The sequence below is a fragment of the Haematobia irritans genome, chromosome 3, assembly GCF_050003625.1.
Source record: "Haematobia irritans isolate KBUSLIRL chromosome 3, ASM5000362v1, whole genome shotgun sequence".
Lineage (NCBI taxonomy): Eukaryota > Metazoa > Arthropoda > Insecta > Diptera > Muscidae > Haematobia > Haematobia irritans.
Window position 1 is genome coordinate 102,054,813 of NC_134399.1, and position 26,710 is coordinate 102,081,522.

Here is a 26,710-nt window from a genome sequence, read left to right on the forward strand (position 1 = left end):
GCAAACCCATAAACGTCACAAAATTGGCAAGCAGCAGCAGCAGCTCTGCATTCGAAATGAAAATTGATTTCTTCCAAAGTGCACCTTTGAATTGATTAATTTTGTTTTTGGTTCGAACGGTGAAAATTTAATTTATGCTTTAAATTAAAGCCTGTTTGCCATGCAAACTTCAATATTGCGTACCAAGCCGCGCACGACAGTATTTCTGATAAACCAATTCAGATGTCTACCGAGCCCTACGGCCACAGACAATGGAAGTTTTTATATACAACATCAGCAGCAGCAATTGAGAAAGGCATCGCAGCAAGCAAACGTCGTAGGCATGGAGATTCCAGTTCAAACACAAAAATTGCTTAAGCTTTCAAGGACTATAGTTCCGAGGCTAACAGATAACAAACACAAAGGTCAATATGGAAGAATTGGCGTGGTGGGAGGCTCATTGGAGTATACTGGGGCTCCGTATTTTGCTGCAATTTCATCGTTAAAGGTCGGTGCTGATTTAACCCATGTATTTTGCCAGAAAGAAGCCGCAGTAGTCATCAAATCGTATAGTCCAGAATTGATAGTCCATCCAAATTTGGACGACGAAAATGCTGTCGAAATAATAGCTCCTTGGCTGGAAAGATTGCATGTAATTGTAAGTACATACTTTGAATCTAGTATACGCTTGAATTATTCGAAACTCATAGACATTGAGGTTATGTTGTCTCTTTTTTGCTCCCCATTCCACAATTTCTACTATTTTGTTTGGTTTTCTTTTTTCACCGTTAGGTAATTGGTCCTGGTTTGGGTCGTGATCCAGAAATACAAAAGACTGTGATAGAACTCATCAAAGTATGCTTACAAATTGAAAAACCAATGATTATCGATGCCGATGGTCTGGCCATTCTAAATGACCATTTAGATCTCATACAAGGTCAACGCAATATAATATTAACACCGAATGCTATTGAATTTCGCCGTTTATTTGGTACAGTCGCCTCCCCAGCCAGTGAAAGTGACAAATTTTGCAAGGAACGTATGTCCTCATTGGGTGAGGGGGTTATTGTACTGGAAAAGGGTGCCCATGATCGTATTCACATACCAAATACTTCAGAAATATATGTAATGCCCAGTGGTGGTTCAGGCAGACGTTGTGGTGGTCAAGGAGATATACTGTGTGGTGCTCTCTCGGTGTTTTTCCATTGGTCTCTGGAAGCCAATCAAGCAAATCCCGGATTTTTGGCAGCCTTTGCAGCTAGTTATTTTTTAAAACATTGCAACGCCGCAGCATTTCAAAAGCATGGACGTGGCATGTTGGCCACCGATATGATTGTCGAAATACCGTCGGTGTTTGCTCGCATATTTGAATCAAATGAGGTAGGTGGTCAGTGTTAGCACTAATGAATTAGTGTTAGCACTCGGTATTGGAACTGTGAACAATAAGCAATTACAAGAAATTTATTTTATTTTGCTTTTCTAGAGGAGTACATAAATACATAAAAAACACGATCGATATTAGAGAAGTATGTAATGTGAAACATTAAAATTTATCCTTATTTCGTATACACACGTACACACATATTGTAGGCTAGGTTTCCAAAACAATAAAAAACTTCCTGTCGATAATACAACTTACCATATACCCACAACAAGGTATTATATACATAATACTGTATTTACTAAAATATTAGTGTACGTAATAATATATTATTAAAATTTACCAGTTATTAAAATCAAAAGTTATTAAACAAATTTTCAAATCAAAATATTTTTAGAATCTACATACATATTGTACTACATATAATCTTCGTTTAATGCCAAAAAAATGAAACGTTAACTCCAAATAATGTAATTGTCAACAATATATTTTTCTCGAATTTAAAATAAACACGTTAATGAAATTGTTCTTAGTTTTTTTTATTGAATAGTTTAGAATATCCTACTTTCTATAAAAAAAGTTATTTGAAGCAAAGAGACATATATTTCGAAAGTCAGGCCAAATATCCATATTAAAGTTCGACTTATCAGTTCATTTTTTTTTTCAAAAATTTGCTTTTTCAATGGCAAAGCCACGCGTGATTTTCGGCAACCCTAGGTTATATAAAACTATTTTCTAAAGCGAAATTCCGCGGATATTCGAAAAATATATTCAATTAGTAAATATGAAAGAATTTTTAAAATATGTACAGATCTGTGACCATGAGATGAGGATTCGGTAATTGGATGCATCCCATCCTGGTGCATGCCACTATTTTATTTTTTTGCTTTTAATTTGTGATTTTTGACCTGAAATTACAGAAAAATGATGCATTTTGATTACAACTCCCTTGACTTTTTTAGGGGGAATTATTCCCAAAAAATTTCATCGTTTTTCCCTTTTTATTGTCATTTGAAATACAAAATTTCCCTGGGAGATTTTGTTTAGAATAGGGCAACAGGGAATAGGGAAATTCCCAGGGAGTTGTTATTCAGAATTGGGCTAATGACTGCCACCTACTGACGCAGTTTTGCTTCACAGTTTCGTTCTCTTGTATTTCCTATTCTCTGAGCCTGCGTTGTATGTGTTTTTTTATATAATTCTTCAGCTCGATGTTTGGCAGATAAATATGTTCATTTTGACAGCCACGTCAGTGCTTGGAAATAGTGTTCCCAGACTATCCCCGTACTTCTTCCCAGACTATCACCGTATTCAATATTGCGAGAAGTATAGGTAATTTGTATCGTTTAAGGTAGCGTAGTAAATTGCAACTAAATCCGGTAGGCAGCTCCAGCGAAATTGTCTACCAATTCTGCTAACAAGAAGTATTGTTTATAAGAGCTCGTATATACAGCTAAAAACATTTCTCTACCCATAAAATAAATTTGATATTTGAAATCTTGTTATAAGGCTAGTGGAAACCAAAATTGCAAGTACAAAAGATGCGACTTTTTTTTACAAAACCTATCATCATAACTTGGATGACATGACCCATCTTCTTTCCTTTAAATAGCATAGTAAATGAAAGAATTGCATTATTGGCATGCAAATAAAATTTCCGATAGAGGGCGTGAAAAATGTGGAAACATTGAAACCCCGACCCCGACCAATTCGAAAACAAAAAAATCTGGCAACGCGATTTGGAATCCACAAGTAAAATCTGAAGTCATTGTTTTCTAATATTTTGATTTAGATTGTTCAAGAAAGCAGAACCTGTATACGGCAATATCATATTTGTGTTAAGATATTCAGTCGCCATATTAAAATGGTGTACATAGATCGAAGTATGTAAAATATTGCTTAAATGTAAAACGATTTTGCTTATCAATATAATTGAATTACAGATGGTCGTGTTTTAGAGAAACGACCTTGGGATATGGCCCGTATAATGGAGATTTTTACGGGCCTATGGCTGGTTGTCGTTCAATTGTAAGTATTTTGAAAGCATCCTAGAACTACACGTTGCTCATAAGCATATGTCTTTGTAGCTTCCAAACACTTATAGCACCATTTTGCCAGGAGAACCGAGGAGGAAATCGTCGTGGTACCAGTGGTTGGGGCTCCGGTAGTGGTTCTGGTGGAGGTGGTGGCGGCGGAGGAGGTGGTGGTAATGGAGGTCTTCGACCCAATCGCCGCATCGGACGTGTAACAAATTCAATGGATTGTAATATACCTGGAGGTGGATGAGCACGGTAAAGTGTCCCGGCATGCATATGAGTAATAGGCATTTCACTTGACAACATCTAAAGTGACATATTTAACCTATTACTCGCCTGGACACAGCAGACCCCATTTCATTATCAATCACCAGTATATTCCATATACGTAACGTAAAGTTTTTTATGATGGATAAAAACTCTATTTGTGGCACAATAGTTGCCTTTATGACGACCCACTTATAAACTCAATATTGAGGGAAGTGAGTCTGACTCAACAAAAGAGTTTATAATCCATAAAAACTTTACAGGATTGATTAGTATATTTTAGTTTGATTATTTTTCGTTTTATACTCACAAAATTTGGACTTTGCTTTAAATTTAAAATACAACGAAGTTTGCAGAAATTAATTCGTTTAACTTCCTATTTTACCACAACTACTATGGGTCTTTAATAACAAAAGACATTTATGAAGTGGCCTGATCATGGGTCATAACGGATTATTACATTATGAATTACAGCATTTTTAATGAAGCACCATCAGCTTTGGTGATCGCCTCTTCATTTGACGAAAATTTCTTCCCACGGAGCATTTGTTTAAGGCGTGAAAGCACGAAATAGTCGTGGGTTGAGAGAACTGGATAACACGGTAGAGAAAGCCAATCAAATCTCAATTCAAGTCTTATCACTTGTGAAACGGTACATCGTCTTTGGTTACCTTTTTCTTCAAATGCGGCCGTTTTTTTATGTTTTAAACTGTTCTTTTTGTCTAACATATACCCCATATGTTTAGAAGTTTTAAGATACCTTGTCATCGGCAAGTGTTACCACAACCCATGTAATTCGAATGTGGATTACAGCCTTTAGTAGAATTTTCTACGCAATCCATTGTGGAGGGCACATAGATTTCGGCCTGGCTGAACTTACGGCCTTATTATCTTTCAAACAGTCCAACAACGCTACATAAATTTTAATGGATTTTCGTTTATACAAATAGACCCACCGCAGTGTTTTTCATTGGATTTTGGCAAAGTACAAAGTATTAAAGTCTAATACTTAGCTAAGTACCATAACTTAAGCAAAGTTAAACCAAAATATTAAATTTCTCACATACATAGAAAATGTGTAATGATTACCGACTTTGGGCGGAGTTTGATTTTTTTCCCAAAGGACAGCTGGGGATAACACCAGTGGTATATATGGGGGGCTTTGAGATTTTTTTATGAAAAAAGAGTCCAAAAGTGCCCGACGCGAGCCCAAAGTGGAGTAGGGGGCCTTTACATAAAATATATTAAAAAAAAAAAATGCACACCAATTGACATTATCCAGTGTCAAATTCAAGCAATGCGGTGAGGTTATATAAGTTAGGTGATGTTAGGTGGCAGCCCGATGTATCAGGCTCACTTAGACTATTCAGTCCATTGTGAACTTCTCTCTTATCACTGAGTGCTGCCCGATTCCATGTTAAGCTCAATGACAAGGGACGTCCTTTTTATAGCCGAGTCCGAACGGCGTTCCACATTGCTGTGAAACCACTTAGAGAAGCTTTGAAACCATCAGAAATGTCACCAGCATTACTGAGATGGGATAATCCACCGCTGAAAAACTTTTTGGTGTCCGGTCGAAGCATGAATCGAACCCACGACCTTGTGTATGCAAGGCGGGCATGTTAACCGTGGTTATATATAGTGCTTTGAAAAATTTATATCTGTCTCCAGCACTACTGATAGGAGATAAACTACTGCTAAAAAAACTTTTAGGGGTTCGAATGAACCTGGATGGGAAGAAGGTTTTTTTCATTACAAATAAGGTAAAGTCCGGTATTAAACCTGTATCGTCAGGTGCAAAATCGTTTTATTTATTTTATTTATATTTATTATATTTCATGTTAGCCTGATAATGAAACAGGCAATTGACGTCCAAATGCATTATATCTAATTATACAATTATTTTTCGAGCTTTATGGACAGATATAGATTAAGGAACATGGTTAATAGAGCCATTGAAAAGAAAACGCCAGATACCAATCTATACACGCCTGGACTGTACATGTTTCGGTTCGGGCGAATGAACCTTTCCACAGCCTTTAGTATAGATCTGGCTGGGAGAGATAACTCAATTTTGGGCCCTTTATGCTAACTCCTTATGGAGAAAACATTTGGGAAATTTCCTCTTACAAATTGAATAATCTTTTCTCCCACTGTACATCATCTTTTCATATAACTTACAAGTCCCTTAATCTAATTTTTATTTCGTTTTGTTACATAGTAATGCAACAACACGAAATTTATTTTTAGAAAGCTAATTTGTTAGAATTCACCTAAGTGGTGAACAGTCGAACAATGCTTATTGTTTCTACAGTCAACTACAACATATGACAATTAACAGAAACTGGTTTCCAGGATACAACAACAATTCTAACGCGTACATTAGTCGTGTTTTTCCTAGTTTTACGACGGGCTCATCGTTGCTTATTATATTTCATGTTAGCCTGATAATGAAACAGGCAATTGACGTCCAAATGCATTATATCTAATTATACAATTATTTTTCGAGCTTTATGGACAGATATAGATTAAGGAACATGGTTAATAGAGCCATTGAAAAGAAAACGCCAGATACCAATCTATACACGCCTGGACTGTACATGTTTCGGTTCGGGCGAATGAACCTTTCCACAGCCTTTAGTATAGATCTGGCTGGGAGAGATAACTCAATTTTGGGCCCTTTATGCTAACTCCTTATGGAGAAAACATTTGGGAAATTTCCTCTTACAAATTGAATAATCTTTTCTCCCACTGTACATCATCTTTTCATATAACTTACAAGTCCCTTAATCTAATTTTTATTTCGTTTTGTTACATAGTAATGCAACAACACGAAATTTATTTTTAGAAAGCTAATTTGTTAGAATTCACCTAAGTGGTGAACAGTCGAACAATGCTTATTGTTTCTACAGTCAACTACAACATATGACAATTAACAGAAACTGGTTTCCAGGATACAACAACAATTCTAACGCGTACATTAGTCGTGTTTTTCCTAGTTTTACGACGGGCTCATCGTTGCTTATTATATTTCATGTTAGCCTGATAATGAAACAGGCAATTGACGTCCAAATGCATTATATCTAATTATACAATTATTTTTCGAGCTTTATGGACAGATATAGATTAAGGAACATGGTTAATAGAGCCATTGAAAAGAAAACGCCAGATACCAATCTATACACGCCTGGACTGTACATGTTTCGGTTCGGGCGAATGAACCTTTCCACAGCCTTTAGTATAGATCTGGCTGGGAGAGATAACTCAATTTTGGGCCCTTTATGCTAACTCCTTATGGAGAAAACATTTGGGAAATTTCCTCTTACAAATTGAATAATCTTTTCTCCCACTGTACATCATCTTTTCATATAACTTACAAGTCCCTTAATCTAATTTTTATTTCGTTTTGTTACATAGTAATGCAACAACACGAAATTTATTTTTAGAAAGCTAATTTGTTAGAATTCACCTAAGTGGTGAACAGTCGAACAATGCTTATTGTTTCTACAGTCAACTACAACATATGACAATTAACAGAAACTGGTTTCCAGGATACAACAACAATTCTAACGCGTACATTAGTCGTGTTTTTCCTAGTTTTACGACGGGCTCATCGTTGCTTATTATATTTCATGTTAGCCTGATAATGAAACAGGCAATTGACGTCCAAATGCATTATATCTAATTATACAATTATTTTTCGAGCTTTATGGACAGATATAGATTAAGGAACATGGTTAATAGAGCCATTGAAAAGAAAACGCCAGATACCAATCTATACACGCCTGGACTGTACATGTTTCGGTTCGGGCGAATGAACCTTTCCACAGCCTTTAGTATAGATCTGGCTGGGAGAGATAACTCAATTTTGGGCCCTTTATGCTAACTCCTTATGGAGAAAACATTTGGGAAATTTCCTCTTACAAATTGAATAATCTTTTCTCCCACTGTACATCATCTTTTCATATAACTTACAAGTCCCTTAATCTAATTTTTATTTCGTTTTGTTACATAGTAATGCAACAACACGAAATTTATTTTTAGAAAGCTAATTTGTTAGAATTCACCTAAGTGGTGAACAGTCGAACAATGCTTATTGTTTCTACAGTCAACTACAACATATGACAATTAACAGAAACTGGTTTCCAGGATACAACAACAATTCTAACGCGTACATTAGTCGTGTTTTTCCTAGTTTTACGACGGGCTCATCGTTGCTTATTATATTTCATGTTAGCCTGATAATGAAACAGGCAATTGACGTCCAAATGCATTATATCTAATTATACAATTATTTTTCGAGCTTTATGGACAGATATAGATTAAGGAACATGGTTAATAGAGCCATTGAAAAGAAAACGCCAGATACCAATCTATACACGCCTGGACTGTACATGTTTCGGTTCGGGCGAATGAACCTTTCCACAGCCTTTAGTATAGATCTGGCTGGGAGAGATAACTCAATTTTGGGCCCTTTATGCTAACTCCTTATGGAGAAAACATTTGGGAAATTTCCTCTTACAAATTGAATAATCTTTTCTCCCACTGTACATCATCTTTTCATATAACTTACAAGTCCCTTAATCTAATTTTTATTTCGTTTTGTTACATAGTAATGCAACAACACGAAATTTATTTTTAGAAAGCTAATTTGTTAGAATTCACCTAAGTGGTGAACAGTCGAACAATGCTTATTGTTTCTACAGTCAACTACAACATATGACAATTAACAGAAACTGGTTTCCAGGATACAACAACAATTCTAACGCGTACATTAGTCGTGTTTTTCCTAGTTTTACGACGGGCTCATCGTTGCTTATTATATTTCATGTTAGCCTGATAATGAAACAGGCAATTGACGTCCAAATGCATTATATCTAATTATACAATTATTTTTCGAGCTTTATGGACAGATATAGATTAAGGAACATGGTTAATAGAGCCATTGAAAAGAAAACGCCAGATACCAATCTATACACGCCTGGACTGTACATGTTTCGGTTCGGGCGAATGAACCTTTCCACAGCCTTTAGTATAGATCTGGCTGGGAGAGATAACTCAATTTTGGGCCCTTTATGCTAACTCCTTATGGAGAAAACATTTGGGAAATTTCCTCTTACAAATTGAATAATCTTTTCTCCCACTGTACATCATCTTTTCATATAACTTACAAGTCCCTTAATCTAATTTTTATTTCGTTTTGTTACATAGTAATGCAACAACACGAAATTTATTTTTAGAAAGCTAATTTGTTAGAATTCACCTAAGTGGTGAACAGTCGAACAATGCTTATTGTTTCTACAGTCAACTACAACATATGACAATTAACAGAAACTGGTTTCCAGGATACAACAACAATTCTAACGCGTACATTAGTCGTGTTTTTCCTAGTTTTACGACGGGCTCATCGTTGCTTATTATATTTCATGTTAGCCTGATAATGAAACAGGCAATTGACGTCCAAATGCATTATATCTAATTATACAATTATTTTTCGAGCTTTATGGACAGATATAGATTAAGGAACATGGTTAATAGAGCCATTGAAAAGAAAACGCCAGATACCAATCTATACACGCCTGGACTGTACATGTTTCGGTTCGGGCGAATGAACCTTTCCACAGCCTTTAGTATAGATCTGTCTGGGAGAGATAACTCAATTTTGGGCCCTTTATGCTAACTCCTTATGGAGAAAACATTTGGGAAATTTCCTCTTACAAATTGAATAATCTTTTCTCCCACTGTACATCATCTTTTCATATAACTTACAAGTCCCTTAATCTAATTTTTATTTCGTTTTGTTACATAGTAATGCAACAACACGAAATTTATTTTTAGAAAGCTAATTTGTTAGAATTCACCTAAGTGGTGAACAGTCGAACAATGCTTATTGTTTCTACAGTCAACTACAACATATGACAATTAACAGAAACTGGTTTCCAGGATACAACAACAATTCTAACGCGTACATTAGTCGTGTTTTTCCTAGTTTTACGACGGGCTCATCGTTGCTTATTATATTTCATGTTAGCCTGATAATGAAACAGGCAATTGACGTCCAAATGCATTATATCTAATTATACAATTATTTTTCGAGCTTTATGGACAGATATAGATTAAGGAACATGGTTAATAGAGCCATTGAAAAGAAAACGCCAGATACCAATCTATACACGCCTGGACTGTACATGTTTCGGTTCGGGCGAATGAACCTTTCCACAGCCTTTAGTATAGATCTGGCTGGGAGAGATAACTCAATTTTGGGCCCTTTATGCTAACTCCTTATGGAGAAAACATTTGGGAAATTTCCTCTTACAAATTGAATAATCTTTTCTCCCACTGTACATCATCTTTTCATATAACTTACAAGTCCCTTAATCTAATTTTTATTTCGTTTTGTTACATAGTAATGCAACAACACGAAATTTATTTTTAGAAAGCTAATTTGTTAGAATTCACCTAAGTGGTGAACAGTCGAACAATGCTTATTGTTTCTACAGTCAACTACAACATATGACAATTAACAGAAACTGGTTTCCAGGATACAACAACAATTCTAACGCGTACATTAGTCGTGTTTTTCCTAGTTTTACGACGGGCTCATCGTTGCTTATTATATTTCATGTTAGCCTGATAATGAAACAGGCAATTGACGTCCAAATGCATTATATCTAATTATACAATTATTTTTCGAGCTTTATGGACAGATATAGATTAAGGAACATGGTTAATAGATGGCTCTATTAACCATGTTCCTTAATCTATATCTGTCCATAAAGCTCGAAAAATAATTGTATAATTAGATATAATGCATTTGGACGTCAATTGCCTGTTTCATTATCAGGCTAACATGAAATATAATAAGCAACGATGAGCCCGTCGTAAAACTAGGAAAAACACGACTAATGTACGCGTTAGAATTGTTGTTGTATCCTGGAAACCAGTTTCTGTTAATTGTCATATGTTGTAGTTGACTGTAGAAACAATAAGCATTGTTCGACTGTTCACCACTTAGGTGAATTCTAACAAATTAGCTTTCTAAAAATAAATTTCGTGTTGTTGCATTACTATGTAACAAAACGAAATAAAAATTAGATTAAGGGACTTGTAAGTTATATGAAAAGATGATGTACAGTGGGAGAAAAGATTATTCAATTTGTAAGAGGAAATTTCCCAAATGTTTTCTCCATAAGGAGTTAGCATAAAGGGCCCAAAATTGAGTTATCTCTCCCAGCCAGATCTATACTAAAGGCTGTGGAAAGGTTCATTCGCCCGAACCGAAACATGTACAGTCCAGGCGTGTATAGATTGGTATCTGGCGTTTTCTTTTCAATGGCTCTATTAACCATGTTCCTTAATCTATATCTGTCCATAAAGCTCGAAAAATAATTGTATAATTAGATATAATGCATTTGGACGTCAATTGCCTGTTTCATTATCAGGCTAACATGAAATATAATAAGCAACGATGAGCCCGTCGTAAAACTAGGAAAAACACGACTAATGTACGCGTTAGAATTGTTGTTGTATCCTGGAAACCAGTTTCTGTTAATTGTCATATGTTGTAGTTGACTGTAGAAACAATAAGCATTGTTCGACTGTTCACCACTTAGGTGAATTCTAACAAATTAGCTTTCTAAAAATAAATTTCGTGTTGTTGCATTACTATGTAACAAAACGAAATAAAAATTAGATTAAGGGACTTGTAAGTTATATGAAAAGATGATGTACAGTGGGAGAAAAGATTATTCAATTTGTAAGAGGAAATTTCCCAAATGTTTTCTCCATAAGGAGTTAGCATAAAAGGCCCAAAATTGAGTTATCTCTCCCAGCCAGATCTATACTAAAGGCTGTGGAAAGGTTCATTCGCCCGAACCGAAACATGTACAGTCCAGGCGTGTATAGATTGGTATCTGGCGTTTTCTTTTCAATGGCTCTATTAACCATGTTCCTTAATCTATATCTGTCCATAAAGCTCGAAAAATAATTGTATAATTAGATATAATGCATTTGGACGTCAATTGCCTGTTTCATTATCAGGCTAACATGAAATATAATAAGCAACGATGAGCCCGTCGTAAAACTAGGAAAAACACGACTAATGTACGCGTTAGAATTGTTGTTGTATCCTGGAAACCAGTTTCTGTTAATTGTCATATGTTGTAGTTGACTGTAGAAACAATAAGCATTGTTCGACTGTTCACCACTTAGGTGAATTCTAACAAATTAGCTTTCTAAAAATAAATTTCGTGTTGTTGCATTACTATGTAACAAAACGAAATAAAAATTAGATTAAGGGACTTGTAAGTTATATGAAAAGATGATGTACAGTGGGAGAAAAGATTATTCAATTTGTAAGAGGAAATTTCCCAAATGTTTTCTCCATAAGGAGTTAGCATAAAGGGCCCAAAATTGAGTTATCTCTCCCAGCCAGATCTATACTAAAGGCTGTGGAAAGGTTCATTCGCCCGAACCGAAACATGTACAGTCCAGGCGTGTATAGATTGGTATCTGGCGTTTTCTTTTCAATGGCTCTATTAACCATGTTCCTTAATCTATATCTGTCCATAAAGCTCGAAAAATAATTGTATAATTAGATATAATGCATTTGGACGTCAATTGCCTGTTTCATTATCAGGCTAACATGAAATATAATAAGCAACGATGAGCCCGTCGTAAAACTAGGAAAAACACGACTAATGTACGCGTTAGAATTGTTGTTGTATCCTGGAAACCAGTTTCTGTTAATTGTCATATGTTGTAGTTGACTGTAGAAACAATAAGCATTGTTCGACTGTTCACCACTTAGGTGAATTCTAACAAATTAGCTTTCTAAAAATAAATTTCGTGTTGTTGCATTACTATGTAACAAAACGAAATAAAAATTAGATTAAGGGACTTGTAAGTTATATGAAAAGATGATGTACAGTGGGAGAAAAGATTATTCAATTTGTAAGAGGAAATTTCCCAAATGTTTTCTCCATAAGGAGTTAGCATAAAGGGCCCAAAATTGAGTTATCTCTCCCAGCCAGATCTATACTAAAGGCTGTGGAAAGGTTCATTCGCCCGAACCGAAACATGTACAGTCCAGGCGTGTATAGATTGGTATCTGGCGTTTTCTTTTCAATGGCTCTATTAACCATGTTCCTTAATCTATATCTGTCCATAAAGCTCGAAAAATAATTTGTATAATTAGATATAATGCATTTGGACGTCAATTGCCTGTTTCATTATCAGGCTAACATGAAATATAATAAGCAACGATGAGCCCGTCGTAAAACTAGGAAAAACACGACTAATGTACGCGTTAGAATTGTTGTTGTATCCTGGAAACCAGTTTCTGTTAATTGTCATATGTTGTAGTTGACTGTAGAAACAATAAGCATTGTTCGACTGTTCACCACTTAGGTGAATTCTAACAAATTAGCTTTCTAAAAATAAATTTCGTGTTGTTGCATTACTATGTAACAAAACGAAATAAAAATTAGATTAAGGGACTTGTAAGTTATATGAAAAGATGATGTACAGTGGGAGAAAAGATTATTCAATTTGTAAGAGGAAATTTCCCAAATGTTTTCTCCATAAGGAGTTAGCATAAAGGGCCCAAAATTGAGTTATCTCTCCCAGCCAGATCTATACTAAAGGCTGTGGAAAGGTTCATTCGCCCGAACCGAAACATGTACAGTCCAGGCGTGTATAGATTGGTATCTGGCGTTTTCTTTTCAATGGCTCTATTAACCATGTTCCTTAATCTATATCTGTCCATAAAGCTCGAAAAATAATTGTATAATTAGATATAATGCATTTGGACGTCAATTGCCTGTTTCATTATCAGGCTAACATGAAATATAATAAGCAACGATGAGCCCGTCGTAAAACTAGGAAAAACACGACTAATGTACGCGTTAGAATTGTTGTTGTATCCTGGAAACCAGTTTCTGTTAATTGTCATATGTTGTAGTTGACTGTAGAAACAATAAGCATTGTTCGACTGTTCACCACTTAGGTGAATTCTAACAAATTAGCTTTCTAAAAATAAATTTCGTGTTGTTGCATTACTATGTAACAAAACGAAATAAAAATTAGATTAAGGGACTTGTAAGTTATATGAAAAGATGATGTACAGTGGGAGAAAAGATTATTCAATTTGTAAGAGGAAATTTCCCAAATGTTTTCTCCATAAGGAGTTAGCATAAAGGGCCCAAAATTGAGTTATCTCTCCCAGCCAGATCTATACTAAAGGCTGTGGAAAGGTTCATTCGCCCGAACCGAAACATGTACAGTCCAGGCGTGTATAGATTGGTATCTGGCGTTTTCTTTTCAATGGCTCTATTAACCATGTTCCTTAATCTATATCTGTCCATAAAGCTCGAAAAATAATTGTATAATTATTTATATTTATTGTAAAAATAACCAAGCCTATAGGTCAATAGAAGATGGTTACAAAAAAATCTATAAAAATAACTTTCTTTCTTTTTTACGGCTACGTTTTTAAGTGGTGATTAAAATTGTTTAATGGCATAGGCGCAGCTAAAGGGGTTTTATGGGTTTGTAATATCCCTCTACCAAATACCATGCAGTATTTGTTCAAAATATGATTATATGTCATTGAATTAAATATTCTGTTTTCTTTCCATCTATAAGAATTTATTTTTTCTTTTTGAGGTATCTTCACAATGAGCACACATTGTAGATTGTACCCCCTACGAAAATGTTGCCAGCTACGCCAATGTTGAACTGACAATTGTGACAAATAAAAATTCAAAATAAAATTATTTTACACCAAAAATTTTGAAATATTCAATTTGTTTTAAATTTGTTACTGAAAACTATCGAAATAAATGTTCCTCATAATTGAATATGTTTGAAGTTTTTTTCAAGATTTACAAATAGCCTCTCGGCACAAAAACGGGATTTCAGATGTCAAACACAAGTATAGTGTGAACATAGTATTAATTATATATATCTCATTCACATTACCCTTTCCAAACCCACTTTACCAAGATTTCAAATGTCTCTCGCCTTAAAAAATGGGATTTCAAATGCACTTTTAGTAGATTTCGAGCCATTAGTTTTATATGAAATCGCCAAAATGTGAAAATAACAATATGAACGGCGTATTGGTTTCTAGAGATGGCTCTTTGTTGTGAAACTCGCACTACCTGGCCGTTTATTGATTGTTATGGAAACAGCTGATAAACAGTGTTGTATACCAATTGCGTTGTAAATGCGCAACCATTCAGTTTAGGTTGGTAGCATATTTGCGAATGAGAGTAGGAATCGAGGAAAAGCACATCCAATCCCGGTGAAGCCATCCGCACAGTTTCTTGAATTCCCGTTGTGAGCAGTTGTGGATTGTCCCTCGGTATCCGGTCGAGGACGAACTAGAAAAATCCATCCATAGAAAATGTGAAAAAGTTGATATTGCAAAAAAGAACAATTTTTTTAACAAATTAACGCACAAAAAATAAGTGAATAATAGAATGAAAAATAAATGTGCGAATAAAAAAGAATAGAATAAAAACAAGTTGCAAATATTTTCGAAAGAGAAAGTGAAAACAAAATAAAGATTTTATCAAACAACAAATAGACAAACGAATACATAACCGTTGGACGAAGGAAAAAAATTACTTCTGTGTGGAAAGAGTAGCAATCCAACGTCGCCTGGCTTTGAAGCTGTAAATCCTTTAAGAGTGTGTGCGTGTGTGGAAGTGGAACGCTATAGGACAAATTCAAAATGTCGGATGACCGTCTGCCGTTGCAGCAGCAGCAGCAGATGCAAAGGAGACACAACTGCTGCCGACTATGCTTAGCTCCAGACAACGAATGTATATCCATTTTGAACAGTTATGCGGCCGACAAGGAGCCCTTGGCCAGCAAAATACACAGTTGTGTATCCATCAAGGTAAGTGTGGATGTATGCTCTTGGAGAATGGAAACTTTGCTTTGCGACCACACCCGTCCACATGTCTGGTGGACTGGGTAACAAGAGCACTCGAGAGACGAGAGACCACGAGGAACATGCCGAATTAATGGATAACCAATGTGTAGGGAAATTATTCGTCCCATGATGAATTATTTGAGGTTAGGTTGGATTTTGCATGTAGTCATCATCAGCACCATTGGCGTAGTCGTCGCAGCCGTTGGCATATAATTGCCAGACCCACATTATTTTGCCCTCGTTTGACGTGTGCATCATTCTCGCCACAATTGCCTCATTGCCATCGATGATTATGGCGATGTAGTGGTAATCAGTCACCAACCAGTCAGTTGATGGCTAGCTGGCTGATTGCCTGACATAGGCATACACGAGGTGTATCCGATGATGACTTCGTCTTGGTTATGGGTCTCAGTAATCGTTGGATACATTGTTGTTGCTGTGTTTTTCGTTAGGAATATCTGTGGTCTGGTCGCCATTATAGGCGATAACGTGATTATGAACGTTGTTTTTTGTGCTGATATGAAGCTTCCAATGAAAAAACTGTTCCAAACTGGAAACGTAGTGTTTCTCCATTTTGTGGTTTGCCCGTTGTTCCTCATTTGGACTTTTGGATTAAAGTACAAAATCGAACATCAGCAGTCTATTAAATCTGTCTGAGCTTATAATGGTTTGGACAAATGATTTTATTCTATTACGCATAGAGAGACGTGTATGTGTATGTTTGTATCCGGAATTCTTTTTTGACATTTTTAAATGCAAACTTTGACATTTTCGTAAGAAATTTCTGTAGTCCACTTGGTGTTCCATTTGTTTCATAAAAAGAAAATATTGCCACTTGGTGTCACCTCATGGTTCATTGCCAAAACCCAAGCTGAACAGAGCAGGAGAACACATGTACACACATTAATGGCTAGCTTCAATAGTGAAGTGGTGATGGTGCTTTTGTAGTGGTGGTTGTAGCACAAGCAAAACCGCTCGGAAACAATCGATGAACTGCTTCTTACCTAAGCACGTTTAGTCAGTCTTCTTGTTAAGAGCCATAATATATTTCTTGTGTATGGCTACGGTTGCTGTTGTTATTATTGTACCCCCTTGTTAAAGTGAGTGGTTGGCTGGCTGGCTAGCTGGTTGGTTGGTTTTATTCCGTTGTTCGTCCATGTTATCTCATGGTGAACCCCAATGACTATTCTTGGTGTGGCTGGTTTTGTTTTGCTTGTATTCAGCAGTTCCATTGCTCATAAAGCTTCCTATGGCTCTGCTTCTTCTTCTGCGTCGTCATTGCTCACTTTGTTTTGGTATTTATTTCGTTGCTTCCCAACGATGTTAATGACAACCACCAATGTGAATGGTGTGGCATAACATGTATCTAATATAATGCCTCCACCATCAATAATTGGAGAAGAACCTCGTCCTAAATTCCTGCGAGATATATTTAACGAAAAATAAAAAAAGAAACGATATATAGTCTGCTTTATTTTGTTGATCATAATATTAAATAATTTTTATTTTGTTTAATATTTTGGTACTCCGTTTTGAGGTTATGTCTCCATTTAACCTCAATGAGTCTACAGTGGAACAAAAATTACAAATAGCTGCCAGAATCATAGTGGGATTTCATTGGGAGACTACTATCTATGGGTGGTAAGAAATACCAAGTCTGTAATATTTATCAAGTGTAAAAATATGTTATTCATATAACATTTTCTATTTACAGGTGATCATCCCCATAAAGGATTATCCCCATCTTGACTGAGTTTATAGGTGAATTGATAGATGAACTGGGCTACAAAATTAATAAAAGCTATGGGCAATCTTATCAGTCACCCAATGTGTTGGGAAATTTGATTCCATTCGCATTTCTGATGAATTTTGGTAGAAATTATCTTTTCCATTCAATTTAATTCCAATTCAATTTTATCAATCAATTCAGGCCCATTTTAGACGACATATTTATAGAAATACATTTCATGGGACCATATAGGTATCAGAATCATAAAATTTCAAAACACATTTTCCCATAGATATAAAAATGTCAGCGACAACAGTTGCGGTAATTACAATTGACAACTCAGACAAATTTTGGAATTATTGTTTGGACACGATTCCAAAGCCTTGCAACACATACTGCGAATGACCGCTCAAGAATAGTTTCGATTGAATTGCTGTATTAAAATTTGATCATTTCTGGTAGAATTGAGAAATGGGAAGTCAAATTACATATAATTTATTCGACCCATAGATTTTAGGCTACATATATAGACGATCCGTTCGTGTCAATCATTGTTCGACATTTTCGAAGAAATTAAAAGCACGATTTCGCTCTCTTTCATTTTCATTTTAACAATTTTCCAATTTTAACATTTATGATGCTTCAGGCATCTTTTAAATAAACTAAAAACCTATAAGTTCAAAACAGCGCAAAAACGAAATTTAACTTTGAGCGGATTTTCTCTTCAAGGACAACACAAAAAAATTTGCGGAAAACTTAAGTTTTGGATCTGACTCTTTACTAAGTTCAAAACAGCGCAAAAACGAAATTTAACTTTGAGCGGATTTTCTCTTCAAGAACAACAAAAAAAAAATTCGGAAAACTAAACTGACTCTTTACTAGGCAATCAAAACGAAATGTCGGAAAATTATCTTTGGAACTGACACATTTTTTTCACGGAGACAAACGAATCATCAATGTAGTCTTTAATCTATGATTCGACGATATCTCTTGGAACCTAGAACCATAAACAATAGATTCAGAAGGATGAATCATTTCTCTTCGAGAAAAATCTAACATTTCCAGAGATTATATTTCCACAAAAATTTGTTAACAAATCCGCGCAAAAACGAAATTTAATTTTGTGTGGATTTTCTCTTCGAGAATAACACAAAAATGTCGGAAAACCAAAGTTTTGGATCTGACTCTTTACTAGGTAATCAAAACGGAATATTAGAAAATAATCCTTGGAACTGACACGTTTTTTCACGGAGACAAACGAATCATCAATGTAGTCTTTAATCTATGATTCGACGATATCTATTGGAACCTAGAACCGTAAACAATAGACTCAGAAAGATGAATCATTTCTCTTTGGGAAAAATCTAACATTTCCAGAGATTATATTTCCACAAAAATTTGTTAACAAAACCGCGCTAAAACGAAATTTAACTTTGAGCGGATTTTCTCCTCAAGAATAAAGGTGAGTACTATGTTCGGTCTTTTCACCAAAACACGAAATTAAAAGTACAAATCTATTTATGAAGACGATTATATTTTGATCGAGTCTTGCCAAATAATGGATGGAAAAGATCCAAGGAATTGATTGCAAATAATTTCATATTTCTAAATTAGTTAATTAAAAAAAGTAACCGTGAAAACAAGTTGGTTTTCAGCTTGAAAACTGAACATAGTACTCAGCTTAACACAAAAAAGCAGGAAAACTAAACTGACCCTTTACTAGGTAATCAAAACGAAATGTCAGAAAATAATCCTTGGAACTGACACGTTCTTTTTCACGGAGACAAACGAATCATCTATGTAGTCTCTAATCTATGATTTGACGATATCTCTTGGAACCTAGAACCATAAACAATAGACTCAGAAAGATGAATCATTTCTCTCCAGAAAAAAATGTATCATTTCCAGAAATTAATTTTCTGACATTTCGTTTTGATTCTTTCGTAAAGAGTTAGTTCCAGACAAAAATTTTCAGGCCTTTGTTTAGTGTCGTATTTTCGCCATATTGGACATAGTAGTGTTTTGTGCAAATGTGAACTTGTAAGTTTATAATTATTTCCGGTACATCAAATTTTAGGAGAAATTGGAACATTGTAAAAAAACGAAAGAGAACAAAAATGTGCTCTTCAAACATGGTTTGAATTGTAGGTTTCGAACTCGTAAAGTCTTCAAACGAGCATCTCGGGGACTCCATACTAACTACAACGATTACCATAGACAAAAAGCAATACACTATAGAAGACAACCTAAGTATACACGTAGTTAGCATGCCCGCCTTGCATACACAGGGTCGTGGGTTCAAATCCAGTTTCGACCAAACACCAAAAAGCGTGTTTCAAAGCTTCTCTAAGTGGTTTCGCCGCAATGGAACGCGGTTTGGACTCAACTATAAAAAGGTGGTCCCTTCTCATTGAGCTAAACCTAGCGCTCAGCGATAAGATCAATGTGGTATCAAATGGACGAAAGTCTAACTAAGCCTAAAATATGGGACTGCCACTAAACTTAACCCAACCTAACTCTGTTAATTGAAATAGTAGTACTTCGTTCTTCACCGTAAATCACTTCTTTAGTTTTATCAAGGATAATCCATACTCTCTTAGTGGAAGCCCAAGGCAATGCACATCCAATATCTTAATAGAGTATGTTAGGTTAGATTAGGTTATGTGGCAGCCCGATGTATCAGGCTCACTTAGACTGTTCAGTCCATTGTGATACCACATTGGTGAACTTCTCTCTTATCACAGAGTGCTGTCCGATTCCATGTTAAGCTCAATGACAAGGGACCTCGTTTTTATAGCCGAGTCCGAACGGCGTTTCACATTGCAGTGAAACCACTTAGAGAATCTTTGAAACCCCTCAGAAATGTCACCAGCATTACTGAGGTGGGATAATCCACCGCTGAAAAACATTTTTGGTGTTCGGTCGAAGCAGGAATCGAACCCACGACCTTGTGTATGCAAGGCGGGCATGCTAACCATTGCGCCACGGTGGCTTAATAGAGTATACGACAGCATTGCCAGAATTGTTGCACGAAAAAGAAAGCTAAAAACAGTCAGAAAAAAAGCTTAGTATTTTTTGTACCAAAAGTCAAGGCGGGAATTATTGTTAATTTATGAATTGAGCTTTGATGTACGTGGAAACCCTTATTCAGAGAGTAAGATTTTGATAAAATCGCGGTTTTTTCCATGATTCAATAGAAAGTCGAAAATAAAAATGACTAAAATTGGCTCTGAAAAGGCCACGACTAGAATACTCATCCCGCTAAAAGATGTTAAACTAGCGAGAAAAAGGCCAAATTGGCAACTCTGGTCTACGAATACATTGAACGGTTGAATGGATATTTCGACTTCCTTATATCATTTATATAAAACATAAATAGGATTAGACCTAATATAGAAATCTGAGGAGCATCACAGTAAACATTACACAAGTTCGAGTTCTGGCTATTATTTGAAACAAGTTGTGAAATTGTTAATTCGAAAGATGCCTTTTAATATGACTCATTTAATGCGAAAGATGAATGCAAATAAACCTATATATAAAATCTTAAAATTAGCCGAGATATTCAGGAATTTTTCTGATGTTTGAGAATTTATTCCGAACAAAATTGTAGCAGACTGATTATTCGATTCATCTCTGGCTACAACGTTTTGCCATCTTTTTGGCAACATATGGATACCACAACGAAATTGTGAATCGTCTTCTGATGTTGAGACATGATCGAGGTAACCATTATCTGCTTGGGATTGTCGTAGTGGATCCACTTTTCATTAGCAGGGACCACGCTATGCAAGAAACATTTCCTTTGGAGCAAATGCTGTTTTATGGCCACGAAACTTTACATATTGAGAGCCAAAAAACTATGTTGTTTAGCCTCCGTGTAAATGACTCATACTGGTAATTAATGCTATGGAATGAGGTTATGATGACATGAATATAATTTCAGTAATTTCGTATGCGTATATTCCGAACTACATTTTCGCATTACTAATTTGTGCACCCAAAATTGTTCATTTATTCCTTGGTATACGCCAATGGTAGTGTACCTCAACAAAAAATAAAAATTTAACCCAGTGGAAATTTTAAAACATTCAAATTAAAACAATTTCCGTGGGACGAAAATAATATATAGAAAAAAAATCGGCCATGCTTTTGTCTTCCTCTCTGATTTTTATTGTCATGATCAAGGAATATTTTAAGAGGAATCAGTTGAAAATAGTTTTTTTTTTTCATTGCTGGTGGATTGTTTGTATTTTTTTTATTCTTCAAACTCTGATTATTTATCCTAGTATTTTTTTTTTTTTTTCAAAGTATATTAAAAAAGCAAATTTCGGAATTTTTGAATCTATTAAATTATATTGGGATTGCATCTATTAAATAAAAAAAAATATACGTCATTGTCGGCATACATTTTTAGCGAATTTAGGCTTTTAATTTTCTTGCTATTTTTTGGCCCTGAGTTATTTATTAATTTGCGACTATAAACTTTCTAAAATTTTAACTATTTAAATTTAGCTTCAGCGTTTGACTCTGGCTGCAAAAAATTGAACATTGGGTTATCCGGGTAGCATATCGCTTGGAAATTTTGGCCGATCTTCGAGGAATTTGCTCAATTCGTTTTGCTTGTATTTCAGGCCTAGGTTTTTTCATTTATAGACAATAAAAGTGGCAATATGACGACCGTCATTATTTTTTTGTAATACTGAGATTACCTCTCTTAATATCTCTTGATATGCCACATAATCCAAAATCTGGCATATTTAGCAAATTAAATGTGTTTAAAGAAAATGGGTTTTTTCTGCTGGACAAAAATTAAGTAAGTTTTTTTATCTCACTTCTCAATTAAATTCCACATCATGTTTTATGTGCTAGACTTAGCCGACATTTCTTACCAATTCCATATCGATGACTACATTCCAAAGTGCGCTAAGTCTAAAAAGTGAATTTTACAGGAAACAAGAAACAAGTTTTGTTTTTTGAAATTTCTCAAAACTCGTACAATATAGAAATTTCCTTATTTTCGGTCTCAAAATCATATTTTTATAATTTTTTTAGTATGTACGAAATCAAAATAGTGATAATAGAACATGACTAAAAATGACTTAGACCATTTTAGACCGAACAAAGCTTTTTGCCCTTTTTGGATTGGACATTTTTTTAAACTTTAGACACAGGCTAAGTACAATATTAACCATAACTTTTGATAGAAATGTCCAATAAATACGAACTTTTGACAGTATGCAATTCACATCAATCCGAATAAAAAACAGCGAACTCCATCAAAACATGCTAAGTCGACTTAGCGTACTCTGGAATGAGGGCATCGATATTATGCTCAATGAATGAATGGCATTCCTGGTTATTTCACCATTTCCCCTCCTATTTCCTATTCGTTACTGCTTTATCGTCTTGTTAAGAGCAAACTAAAAGTGAACCCGTTTGGCCATTTGTACTTGACTCGCCTTTTGCAGTCGACTCTAAAAATTGATTTCTTAACAGCTGCATATAGGTTAAGGTTAGGTGGCAGCCCGATGTATCGGGCTCACTTAGACTATTCAGTCCATTGTGATACCACATTGGTGAACTTTTCTCTTATCACTAAGTGCTACCCGATTCCATGTTAAGCTCAATGACAAGGGACCTCCTTTTTATAGCCGAGTCCGAACGGCGTTCCACATTGCAGTGAAACCACTTAGAGAAGCTTTGAAACCCTCAGAAATGTCACCAGCATTACTGAGGTGGGATAATCCACCGCCGAAAAACTTTTTGGTGTTCGGTTCTTTAGAAATAAAATTTTCTATAGAAAAAAAATTTGACAAAATTTTCTATACAAATAATAATTTTTTGAAAAAATTATCAATAGAAATAAAATTTTGACAAAATTTTCTATAGAAAAAAAAATTTGACAAAATTTTCTATACAAATAATTTTTTGAAAAATTTTCTATAAATACAATTTTGCAATATTCTATATAGAAACAAGATTTTGCAAAATTTTCTATAGAAATAAAAGTTTGCAAAATTTTCTATAGAAATAAAATTATGAAAAAAATTAAATTAAAATTATGAAATAACATTTTGACAAAATTTTTCTATAGAAATAAAATTTTGAAAGACTTTCTATAGAAATAAAACTTTGAAAAAATTGTGTATAAAAAAAAATTTACAAAATTTTCTTTAGAAATAAAATTTTGACAAAATTTTCTATAGAAAAAAAAAATTGACAAAATTTTCTATAGAAATAAAATTTTGATAAAATTTTCTTTAGAAATAAATTTTGAAAAAATTTTGACAAAATTTTCTATAGAAATAAAGTTTTGAAAATTTTTCTTTCAATATTCGACATATGTATATGGTATATGATCTTAAAATAATATTAAAAAAAAAATTAAATTGATTGAAATATTTCAAGTAAATTTTTATGGTGGTGAGCATTAAAATGGATCGATTCAGCCCATCGGCTAGTCTAACATTCTAGGAAGCAATAAATGATCTTCGTAATTGGAAGTTGCTTTTCATTTACAGTCATACCGTACATTGATCTAATGAATAACGCAATGGAAACTAATTTGCGTAAAAACTTGTTTAGTTACAAAAATGTGAAGTGTTTTAAAAAATATAGTTTATCCCGAGTCGGAGTCGAGCAAAATTTTTACGACTCCGACTCTAGCAAAATCTTCAGACTCCGACTCCGACTCCACAGCCCTGGTTACAACCAGAATTTTGTAAGATGTTCATTAAAAAGTGGTAAATTCCATGTAGACTTGCATTAAATTTTTTTTATTTGGCTTTGTATTACGAAATAAATGGAAATTGAAATCCATTATGCTCAGAGTTATCAAAGCTGAGTTCATTTAGTTTTTTTTTTTTTGCAAAATTCAATAAAGGTGAAAAGTCAATTGTGTTAAACGTCTTAGATTAATTCTCACATTCAATTGTGGTAATCTCGTCCCAAATAATCCTACACCCCATATACTATTACGCACGTCGGCATGTGTATGCATACATTACGGTCGGTCTTAAGCGTTTTTACATAAATTGTCATGAAAGAATAGCGTCAATGGTCAACAATGGGCATTAACAATTACAGGTCTTATTTTGGGGAAACAATAGAAATCGTTTGAAAATATCTCACACATAAACCATGTAACAACACTATCAACAACAAGAGCACTGGTGTCATCAGCTCCTTAAGTAAGCAGCTCCCGATGGATGCTGCAGCAAGCCGACAACTGGGAATGATTATGAAATTATCTTCCTTCTTCTCACTACTGCGATATGGGGTATGGGTAAGGTGAATAAACCATTTGTTAGTAACCACCGAAATTGCACTACAGCCAAAGTTGAATACAAACATTGGACAATCGGATGTATTCATGTATATACATAGCTATTCACAACATTATATAGGTTTACATACATATGAGATGGCACTTGCAGCTTGTCGACACAAAAATACACACTAACGTATGTATGTGTGTGTGCATGTATATATGTATATTTGATGTTGCATAGCTTTAGCAAAATGTCTATGTATAGGTATACATATCCTTTTCTTATCCTGTGTAATTGTAAGTGCGTTTTCCACCTTTGTATGTGTCGATTATGCTTCATTTAATACATGATGATGATGATGACCACCACAAAGAACATAACACTGTCCGGCTGGGTATGTATGTATGTACGTAGTATTTGTGTGTTTGAAGCTTTGTCGTGGTCAAATCACATATTTGATTTTCAAAGAAATATTTCTTAAAGAGTTTGGGTTAAATTTTTAATGTAGCACTTTTCAATTAAAGACGACGACGATGATGACTGTAGTAGCATTTACATAAAATTTTTGTATATCTTCATTATTTGGATCCTTTGAACGAATAACAAATCAATAATGATGTATTTTCTAAAATGTAATTTTAGACCGCAAACATTTTTCTAATTCATACAAATAGGCTTTGTATATCATTTAACCAACCAAAAAATAACTTTTAGTTAAATTATCAGTATATATGTCCAAAACCACTATGTGGTCATATTATAGTTTTGATCGCCCTATCAAAATTGACATGTGTGCGCACCGAACCAGAGTCGTCGTTTATTTCGTCGGCCATTTAGTTTTGGCTGTCCGTTCATGAATTTTGCTACAAGGAAAATGTTTTGAAACTAGGACAAACTCTATTGGCTTCGCAAAAGTATAGCTAGTGCTCTAAGGAAATTGCTATACGTTTTAGAAAAAAAGTTTCTGATTTAAAAATCGATGTCATATATATTTATCGGTGATCAGCCAAAAGTTGTTTATGTAATTTTTTAGATACACGCAAAAAATAATTCTTTTCTCCCAAACGAAATTTTAGACAAACAAAGTTCGTTTCTCATTTGCTTTTCGTTGAAAGGAAGTGTATTTGGAAGAAAAGTGTATACTTTTTATGGTAAACGTTTATTCTTTTCCAGGATGTAAAAACAATTTCATAAAGACAAACTCAAAAAAAATTTTTTCTGGCTAATTTTCCCTCACATCTTTGTCACTTCCACGATTTTTTTTAGTTCTTAGCACCTTTTTCTGTAATACAAACAATGTAGAAGAAGTTATACGATTTTATAAATTTTAAAATTTTTTTTACCTTTCGTCTGGACGGAGAATCGAACCGCGGACCATACAATTTGTAAGCCAACACACTATCCACTGAGCTATGTAGCCGTTATTGTCATCAATAGACAATTACCCATATAAGTTATATTTATATAGCATAGTTTGCGGCGCCCACGAGCCGATTAAACAAAGTTTATTTAACAGAAAAATACATTTAGTTGGGCAACGTGGAGCAGTGGTCGCTACGTCCGACTTGCATGCCAAGGGTCGTGGGTTCGATCCCTGCTTCGACCAAATTCCAGATATGGTCGGAACATTCCAAAAAAATGTTCAACATTACATTCTACTATATTAAATTTTTACTATAAATTGTAAAATGTGTCTTATTAAAGACCTAAAGTCAGAAAAGAACAGTGTTTGATATAAACGAAATGGACTGTGTTTTTGGTTCAAAAATAACTTTTTTTATTGAAAAAATAAAAATTTTGTAACAAGCGAATTTTTTTGGTGATAAAAGTGTATACTTTTCGAAGCAATTCAAAAAACTCTAACAAAAGAAAAACGTTTTTGGTACACGTTTTCCAAACGTTTTTTTTTCTTTACGTGTATATTATTCGAATAAGATATTTTATGAATCGCGTGAAGCTAGGTAAATATCAGACAAATCGGATCAGATTTAGAAGAACAGTAGAACCTCCAGAAAAATTATGATATATTGAGACACTTCGAATTTTAAACAAAGTGTCTTTGTTATTCTGACATAACTCCTAAACTATGCACTCCCTCGAAAT

General features: G+C 34.6%; 3 protein-coding genes and 1 long non-coding RNA gene across 5 annotated transcripts in view; 3 read left to right on the plus strand and 1 right to left on the minus strand.

Annotated features, from left to right (window-relative positions):
• Positions 1-1,883, plus strand: Naxd (NAD(P)HX dehydratase). Of its 2 annotated transcripts, XM_075298389.1 has the most exons (3): positions 1-637; positions 772-1,359; positions 1,463-1,883. In XM_075298389.1, the coding sequence occupies exons 1-3, from the start codon at positions 161-163 to the stop codon at positions 1,472-1,474; spliced, it is 1,077 nt and encodes a 358-aa protein (XP_075154504.1). In that variant the 5' UTR covers positions 1-160; the 3' UTR covers positions 1,475-1,883. The 2 variants fall into 2 exon arrangements, with proteins under 2 accessions (XP_075154504.1, XP_075154503.1); XM_075298388.1 differs by having other exon boundaries at positions 2-637; positions 772-1,883.
• Positions 1,884-3,082: 1,199 nt separating this feature from the next.
• Positions 3,083-4,022, plus strand: LOC142228086 (glycine-rich selenoprotein-like). Its single transcript, XM_075298390.1, has 3 exons — positions 3,083-3,243; positions 3,304-3,388; positions 3,448-4,022. Exons 1-3 carry the CDS (start codon positions 3,225-3,227, stop codon positions 3,644-3,646), a joined length of 303 nt encoding a protein of 100 aa, XP_075154505.1. The 5' UTR covers positions 3,083-3,224; the 3' UTR covers positions 3,647-4,022.
• Positions 4,023-14,051: 10,029 nt separating this feature from the next.
• On the minus strand, positions 14,052-16,956 carry LOC142231774 (uncharacterized). Its single transcript, XR_012720913.1, has 2 exons — positions 16,609-16,956; positions 14,052-15,047 (listed from the first exon to the last, which is right to left on the minus strand). It is a non-coding gene; the product is annotated as an uncharacterized LOC142231774 (long non-coding RNA).
• The window catches only part of hang (hangover), a 49,938-nt gene continuing 38,243 nt past the window's right edge, over positions 15,016-26,710 (plus strand). Inside the window, exon 1 of the mRNA XM_075302407.1 lies at positions 15,016-15,568. Coding sequence (XP_075158522.1) covers positions 15,401-15,568 — 168 coding nt within the window. The 5' untranslated portion in view covers positions 15,016-15,400. The remainder of the gene's footprint in view (positions 15,569-26,710) is intronic.

Coding starts and splice junctions, on each gene's coding strand:
- Naxd (XM_075298388.1), top strand. CDS start 161: ATGCAAACTTCAATATTGCGTACCAAGCCGCGCACGACAGTATTTCTG. Junction 638..771: donor TGGAAAGATTGCATGTAATT/GTAAGTACATAC, acceptor TTTCACCGTTAG/GTAATTGGTCCTGGTTTGGG.
- LOC142228086 (XM_075298390.1), top strand. Junction 3,389..3,447: donor TGGCTGGTTGTCGTTCAATT/GTAAGTATTTTG, acceptor ATGTCTTTGTAG/CTTCCAAACACTTATAGCAC.